We start from the raw sequence: 9,271 nt of genomic DNA on the forward strand, positions 1-9,271 counted from the left end.
ATTTCTTTTCACAAATCAGTCACACCGTTTATAAAGCACCAATATGTGTCTATAATTAACAAAACCCTAATTGTGTACAGCCCTGGACCATCAGTGCAATCAGCCAACATAAAACATGCTCCATGACCTGCCACAAACTGTATACCTTGTAATCCAAACTAATTAAAAACTGGATTTGGCTACCATTATTTTTTTTTTACCAGGACACTGAATGACATGGCCATGTTTGTTTAATACAATATAGGAAACAAACATGACTGTAGTGGAAGCCATGGCACATGGGAGACCTAAATATATTGCATATGCATGTGGCAGATGGTTACACTTCTCCAATATAAGCACAAATCATTTTCAGAACAGTTAACCCTTCACTTCCTGTTTCTGCATTATTTTACAGTCTTATGAAAACAAGCGAAAACACTTCCAGGTAAATCTACAACAGCAGAACAGTGCTAAGTGATCATACCGAGAGATTATTTTTTTGATTGCTGGGTTTAATTCAACAGAAAACCTATTACTAGAGAATGAGTATACTTTAATTGCCTTCATGAGGGGTTTTCTGGTTTACTTCCATCAAAAAACCATTCCCATAGCTAACTGGTGTGTGTCTGAGGGAATGTGACTTGGATATATAGGAAAGATTGTTTGCAAATCTAAAAAGCAATCAATATTTCAGTGATATTTAAATATCAATAACAGTATTTTTTTTATTATAGGCCTCATGATACATACCTACTCAAAATAAAAAAAGTATTAGCTTTTTTTTCTCCTGTATGAGGGTATGTCCCCTCAGCAAATTACATAAATTCTTTAGGCATTCTTTTTTTAAATAGAATACATATTTGTTATTTCAGTTTATAAATAACTTTTCTGTGCCATTTCACCTCATGTTTTCAGTGTAAACATTGTCCAGAATAGTATTTTGTCAGTAAAAAGGCCGCAAAAAAGGCGGCTTACACATACACACAAACATACATTTTCCTTAAAGGCAAACTCCAAACTGTATTATATCTGTTTTATTGTATGTGGGTGCAGGATGCTAGGATGACACTCCCAGTCCTTGCCACTCTGCTCTCTGAACAGGATGTTCTGTTCCAGGTCCTCTGGACTGAGGACATTTTGTAGTGGAAACCAATTACTTTGGGGGACAGCACTAGAGAGGAGGTGAGTATTACACCCAGAAATTCCTATTTTGCTTTAAGCACAGGCTGATGTTCCATTGATTTTTTCCAGAGCTGAGTTTAAGTTTTAAGGTGATTGTCTTTTCCAACCTCCTTCTAAACGTGTTAAAATTGGCTTGCTGTCTCTGGTACTCTGATCCACTGTTCCAATATTCCCTCTTTAGATTCTATGCCTTTATGTCACATAATCTAATCAGCATGCTCATTTTAAGTCAATGGGCCATATTTCATAAAGCTCTCCAAGGCGGCAAAGGATATGCTATGGGTGATCAAGCAATCCAGGAATGGATCTGGTCCAGGATTCAAAACATTTGATAGCAAATTCAGTCCAGGTTTGCTGGATCACCTAGATTCACTGATGAAAGTGTATCCTGTCCAGCTTTGGAGAGCTTTAATAAATCAGGCCCAATGTCTCAATAAGTACTGAAGCCCTGAAGCATCACAATCAGATGACTTTAGAATTTCCCAAGCAAATGTATTTTTTTCTCAAGCATAGGTTGCCCTAACATAATAAAAAATACAAACAAATTAAATCAGTGCTTGGACAACCTGCTTTGGTTTTATTTCAAATACAATAATATATACAACGCAATACTGTGTGCAAAAAAGGTCTACATTCCCTGCTAAATGTAATGTTAAAATAACACTTTTAGACCTTACATAACACCCCTTTTGTAGAATTGTTAGCACTTCTTAGAAATGTTTTTATTTTCAAGTTCTAACATGTATCTCTTACAGTTCCATTTTATATTTTCCATTTTCCCCCCACATTACTATGAATATCGGCAACAACTTTCATAGTTTCATATTCTTAACGCTGCATTTACAAACCACATTTACTTTTTTTTTTACCTTTTAATCTTGCTTCCTCCATTTCTTGGTTCATTATCATTGTGCAAATCTGAAGTGCTCTTTTAAGTTGTCACTGAATCTCAGTGATAAAAAAAAATCTGCATTTAATAACCATCAAAAGACTTTTAATACTATGCATTAAACAATAAACTACCAATGTACTTCATAGAATGTACCCTCCTAATTCCCTTTTGTGCCATCTTGACATCATATTGTTCAATAGAAAATATTCAACTCATTCACACAGTAACAAATAACAAGACTGAAAAGGAGGTGCCCTCTCATCTAATAAAATCAGCTTATTTTCCTCCTTATGAACATACAAAAATGAAGTGTTTTTATTATCCTTCTTTTCTACAGTCTCCTCTATGTTCTCCATTAGTACTTTCACTAGAAAATCAATGACAATTTTAACAAGTTGGTGCTCTATTTTTCAGTTCTGTAGCACGACCATGTTCCTTGAGGGAATGGATAACTACTTTTCCATTGCTCGGCTGCATTGCCTCGGAAACAAGAAAGTAAAGTGCTACACTCATCAAACAGGCATTACTCCGGGTACACTTACATCAGAACATGACTGTAGATTCGTAGATGTCTGTGAGACTGGGACACACACTGAGTCCTTGGGTTCATTGTTGTGATTACTGATGTAGCTCTTTGTTCCAGTTTTCCTGGCAGTGTCAGGACAGTTCTGGACAAATATGACACGATTGTAGGCCTTTAGTCTTCTCCACAACTGGATATAGACTTTACACTGTACATACATAAATACCAAACCACCTGTAAATCCAATAGCCACAACCACCAGTTTTGTCCAAAATGGCCATTCCAGGACACCTATAAAGACATAACAAAAGGTAAGTAAAATACAATAAACCCATAACTAAAAAGAATCATTTCAGGGTTTTCAAGTGTCCTGGACAAGCACTATAGGTTTCCTCCTATTTTTTGTGTTTAGTAACACTCGGAATATATCCAAATGGCTACTTTGCAGAAGAATATACTGTGAAAAGTATTGAGAACATTTTTTTATTGACCATAAACCTGCAGTTTCTGCTACGCTGCATTCCAGTTTCCATTCTGGAAATCAGAAACACGTATATTTCAGCACTGTAAAGGAAATACATTGCATGTAGATGTAAAATAATATGGGAAGTTATAACTAACATATTTAAGTTGCAACATATAGGAAAAGATTTATCATGAGATAAACTTATTGTTTAGTAATAATTTGATGCTAAATTCAGTCCAGATTCCCAGCAATCCAATCATTTTGTTCAGAACAGAGACTGCATTAAAATTTAAAGAGAAACTATACTGAAAAAAAAAAAAAAAATCACATGCCTTTATTTCCACAGATCCCTCGATCACACGATAGATCAGATCCCCCGCCATCCTGGAATTCTCCTTTGTCCTGGTGTGGAGGTGCTGCCATTTTCAGCCTTTTCCTCCCTTCTTCTGTCTATGTCACCCGATCTTGCACTGCGCAGACACGAGATTGGGTGACAAAGCTTTATGTAAAATGGAAAAAAAAGTGAGGATCCCACTGCGCATCTCTTTCCCCTCTTTGCCCCTTCTGAGCATGCCAAAGATCGAGTATGCACAGAAGGAGCAGTCAAAAGCCACCCAGGATGCGTGACATATGTATCCTAGAAGACTCTGCACTCCCATTCAGCCACAGCAACGAAGTAGGGTAAAGGGGGGGATCCGGAGTGTGGAGTAGGGTGGCATGTAGGCTGGGACTGGAGCTAGATCTGTAGTCACAGGAACAGAAGCTGGAGTTGCAGGAGGTAAGGTAGAGGTCTGATTAATTGCTGGCTGGAGTGCGTTGAGGCATTCTTCATACCTTTGAAGAAAGTCTACCAGCCTTATCTGCAACTACTCCTGCTGCTCTATCTGATGCATCAAATCTTGCACGGAGTCAGGAAGCTGATTGTCAGCGGGTTCCATGGCCTGAACAAACTGTCACGGTGTTGCTGGGCAAGATGGTGGACCCTCCGGGTCACCAGCTCAGTTGGCAGAGATGTGCACAGGGTGCAGAGCCCAAGCAGCTGCCCGGTCTTCACCAGAGACTCTAGAGGTGAGGGTGTTACGCTGCTGGCAACTGCCAGGTTGTGACCCCTGTACACGCAGAGAGAGGTGACTGCTGACAGACAGGAACAAGGCGTGGCACCAGAACAAGGAACACAGAGTAGTCAGACAAGCCAGAGGTCAGGGCAGGCAGTGATCAGGAACAGTCAAGGTCAAGCCGAGGTCATGCCTGAACTCCTTGTTCAGGCAACTTCCTGTTGCCAATCACTTCCTTATATAGGGAGGGTCAGGTGATGGATGGAAGCCATGTGACCTGCTGGCACCTTTCCCTACCACCAGAGGGAGTGCTGGAGAGGAGAGGTAGGTTATGTTCACATCTGCACCAGCAGGGGGAATGCGTCTATGGAACACTCTAGTCCTCTGATTTAAGGGAGAAGCTGACTGGGAGTCACATGATCTGGACCAGGAAGTGAGCCGAGGAGAGGCAGCAGGGGAGTGCAAGGTGGGTGACACTGAAGGGGTTACAGATACCCTGGTCCTGCACGGATCTGTGACACAGCCTAGGCTGTAACTTTCTCCTTCTTTCCAGTTTTCTCACATAGTTCTTTTATTTATCCACAGGATGTCCTAGATAACTTTAGGAGGAATGATGCACAGTGTAACTTTGCCCAAAAGACTGGGAATATTGCTGTGAATGGCTGTTGCTGTGAAAGCATCATGATAATGCCTTGTATTCACTGTGTAAGTGTACAGAGAGCAGCACAGTGGTCAATAGATCATCAATGCTCTTTGCACTTCTAAGAATCTATCACAAATTGAGAAGATCAGCAGAAAGCCAGCATTAGAAATAATGACATGAAGATTATTTGAAATATGACAGAATAATAAAGGAGTATATCCTAAGTTATCACCCCCCATTACAATGCACGGACTACAAGAGATTTATGTTGCTTCTGTAGAGCTAAATATTATTCTGATAATAAGTCAAATTGTGACTTTGATTCCAAGTTCTATTTATGCTGAGTTCATGGAATGGGTAATCGTAATTGGTTTTATTTGGAAATTATACCCAATATTTTTCTTGAGGAAGCGAAATTTGCAAAACGATTAGTGGAAGGAAGTGGGACTAATTTGATATTTTAATTTACTCATCGAATTGTTTCACAAAATGTGTTGTACAATTCATGTTAAATAAATAATAGTTTTAATAGTGATATGAGGTTTAGCCAAATTGGTTTATTAAGTGATTCAATCAAAATCTTTGCTTGAACCAAACTAGTTTTTTAGAAATTCTAACACGGGACAGCAAATTAAGCAACTATAAACTGTTTCATTCTGATACTGGAAAGTCTTAAATTTCACTGTGGGAACTGTAGAATGGAGATAGAATAGATATATTGTTTTTCTTATGTGAATATAACTAGTTGTAAACTAGTCATACTCTGAACCCCAAAGCAAAAAGCATGATACATAATTTAACACATAACGTGAATTGACAAAACACATTCATTCCTAAATACTACTTACAATGTGTATGGTGTCACAACCTTGTTTTCTAGCATTACAATTGTTACAGAGCTCTAATTACTCCTAATTCTGCTATTTTGGTATTTAATATGAGGGTGTGCATATATGTTTTTACAATACTGCTTCAAAAGAACAGAGCTCAAGCCAAACAGCCAAATACCCATTAAATAAAAGATTTTGAACTATTTTACCTGGCAGAATATTTATATTTTTTTTTCCAGCTTTTTCATTGTCAAACTTTGGCAACACTACATAGACAGGAGAGGGACATGATTGTTTATTATTGCAGCTTTAATATTTACCTGCCTGCACACTGGACAAGTAATATCCCTGATTGACACTCATGTACATCAATTTTCTGCCACAGTCTGCCTAGCCAGAATACGGGGATGAATAATATGCCCTGTCTCACCAATAATGCGCTTTAATGTACTATGGTTGATTGCAGAACCACGAAAGCAATACCTTAGTTTGATTGGCTGCACAATTGATTATTACTATGTCTGTCCTGAAGCTGTTGTACATCACTGTATTTGACACTATGGTTTATCTAGCTACACATTGGATTATTAGAATGCCTCATCTCACTTTTAATGTGCATTAATGTACTCCGGCAGGCAACCTTGACAGTAGACTGAGACCGGCTTCATGCTGGATCATTTATAATCCCCTTTTCACTTCTGATGCACACCAATGAACTTACAATTCCTGCAGGATATTATACCTATGTACTCTATAGTCTCTTTTGTACAGTATATACAGTATTAAATAGGGTCACAGTGCCAAGCACCAATTCAGTCTGATTTCAGCTAGTCAGGATTTGTGACATAATAGTGTAAAAAAAAATTAGGCCAAAATGAAAATCTTTTTTTTTGGATTTTGCCCTTATCATGATCACACAGAGCAATACCTTATATGTACCACAAATATGCAAACAGCAGGAAACAAGACAGTAGTTCTAATCATCCTCTTCCCCATAATGAAAATGTATGATTTTGCAATCCGGTTCCCTGTTTGGTCTGGTAACCACACAGCAGGGGTATAGACAGAATTAAAAAAAAAAAAAAAAGGTTTTTGCTGCACATAGATGATTGATTTAAGCTAACACAGTATTGCCATATGCATTAAACTAATAGCACATTCACCCTGTTTCTAGCCTTTGGCATCTTAATTCTTCCCGCATTGCAAAAAATAGGAATGTCAGCAGCAGTATCAGCTACTACAGCTGGCTTGATATGATGGCTAAATGCCATCAGCCATAGCACCAGACTACAGCTTTACATCCACAAAATTTATTATGAATAACATTCACATGCAGCATAATAATCATTGTTTATGACCTCTGCCTAAGACTAAAGGAAATGACATTTACCTAGCAAGGTAATATAATACTTTGCATGGGAGCTTAGTGAAGGAGATGACACTTCTGTTTTCAACCATGCGATCAGATGCTAGCAAAAATAGTGCCCTGGGGGTTGAACCCCTATTGGTTCTGTTTTCCTGCTCTTATTAAATCTGAAAGTCTGAAAAATTCAGGCTACCTTTGGTTCCAGGGGTTCATTGTCTCCATATTAACATTGGAGCCTTGCACAAAATGCTAATTCTTGTGAAGAAACCAGGAAAAAGAAGTCCTGGTCCAGAAGACACATAAGAAGCCTTGCAAATAAAACTGCAAAAGATTCTTATTGAAATCTGATAATTGTGACATCATAATAGCTTCCTGTATAATGCAATGTCCTGAATCAATAAAGACTTGTTAGGCTACAATAAAGGCTATATTATTAAGAAAGAGAGGGAAAAAAAAGTAAAAAATAGATTAAAAAAAAAAAAAAAAAAGAGAAAAATTATTTAAACTTGGTGAAAAAATGACTTTCCATATTTTTAATTGCTATCATGAGCTGCATATTGAAGAGATGAACTGTGATTTCCTTAATTCTGTGTAGATTTTTAAACAGTGGTAAAACTTGAGCTGCACACGAGATTTAGACTTTAGACTGAAATAAAATTAATTGCTTCTGGGAATTAGATAAATGACAGTTTGAAAACTTTAATGTTCTCTCAGCCTTTTGTAAAGAACATATCACAGATCTTTTCCACATCGGCAATCGATTTAATGTATGTGTTTGGGGACAAAGGATAAAGACACTATCATATCTGTATTTTTACTGTATACAATTATCAGATTTTTTTTTTAAAAAAAAAAGCTGTATTTTTCTAGACATATACAGTTAAAGGTATAAAATGAGCCCGTTTGGATAATATTCCATTTAGACATGAGGCTCTATTACAGGCTTTCTTAGTGATTTTACCATGGGGTAATATGTTAGGAGTACAGGGGGGGGACATGTCAGGGGCACCTTGAAATAACTTTCAGGTCTTAGGGAACCCCTGCTATATTTACCATATCCACAGCTCACAGTACATTAGTATGGTGGGCAGTAAGAAGATGCCTCTTACATTGTTGCTAAATGGGAAGAATGTCACCCTTACAGATATCCAAAAAGATCATTGGGGCCACTAAAACTGAACTGAAAGTCACAAATTGCTTGTTGCTTAAAGAACCCCTAGCAACATCTGGAGGAACCCTAGGGTTCTGCAGATCCCTGGTTGAAAAACAAGGGCCTAATATGAGACTATTATATTTATTTACAAATACAAATGAATAACTAAATATAACTATTACCAAACTAATAACTAACTAATAACAAATATATTTATTAACAATATGATGTTTAAATGCTTCAACATTCACACAAATAGTGCTTCTCCTGATCTATTTTTTATGTGTATTTTTCATTATATAACCTGTCTTTGGCAAGTAATCTTTTTGAGTAAATTCTTTTGAGGGCACACATAACTTTTGTTTGATTGAATAGAATGTTCTTGAAAGGTAATACATAGAGATGGCTGAACATGCTAATATGGAATTAATAAAGGTAATGATTTAAGCATATTTTATTCTGCTTCATTCTCTTAATGGCAACTTTCACATAAATTTGCAAAAAAGTAATATTTGACTTTTTTTGTCCCCTTTAATTTTTTGAGGTATGTCAATTCGTGTTATGTTGCACATTAAAATACAATGCATTGATGCAAACCATTAAAACTGACAACACACTTTAACAGGCAAAAAAAAAAGCCTATTTTCTTTTTTTCTGCAACAGGGTATTACACAATGCCATGCACTGGGATGGCTACAATGCAAATGCATTGTCACTTTGTAGTTCATTTTGATCATATGCCATTCATTGCATATACAAGTTTCAAAACTCTAGTTGCTAGGTCATACTGATACATATTGATTTTTTGGATAGAGAAACGCAGTTACCAAATAAGCATATAGTGCTGGTCTTTCTGTTTAGAAAATAAACCATACTGCATTCCATTGCCTCCAATTAAATGTACATTTGTCAATAAAGTTTTTACACAATGAAAACATTTTATAAAGCAATTAAACTTGTAAACATTCAGATTATCAAAAAATAATAATAAACATTAAATTGAATAGAAATCAGAATAATTTATTTTTAAACAAGGTTACTTCACTAATTGGTTTGTGGCCATTTATCTCCTGTGTCTGTAAAAAAGGTGTCAATAAAATTAAACTCATTGCAATTAGTAAAATATGCCTTTGAATCTAATTTATTATTAAAGCGGAGGAAAAAAACAAATTTGTCACA

The 9,271-nt window shown here is 36.7% G+C and overlaps 1 protein-coding gene across 4 annotated transcripts in view; it reads right to left on the bottom strand.

The window, feature by feature from the left end:
- Nucleotides 1–1,721: 1,721 nt before the first annotated feature.
- MARCHF1 (membrane associated ring-CH-type finger 1) overlaps nucleotides 1,722–9,271 on the bottom strand; it is a 120,307-nt gene continuing 112,757 nt past the window's right edge. For all 4 annotated transcript variants that reach the window (XM_072406008.1, XM_072406007.1, XM_072406006.1 and 1 more), the window contains one exon: nucleotides 1,722–2,870. In XM_072406008.1, coding sequence (XP_072262109.1) covers nucleotides 2,569–2,870 — 302 coding nt within the window. In that variant the 3' untranslated portion in view covers nucleotides 1,722–2,568. The remainder of the gene's footprint in view (nucleotides 2,871–9,271) is intronic.

This window comes from Pyxicephalus adspersus, chromosome 3 (genome assembly GCF_032062135.1).
Source record: "Pyxicephalus adspersus chromosome 3, UCB_Pads_2.0, whole genome shotgun sequence".
NCBI lineage: Eukaryota > Metazoa > Chordata > Amphibia > Anura > Pyxicephalidae > Pyxicephalus > Pyxicephalus adspersus.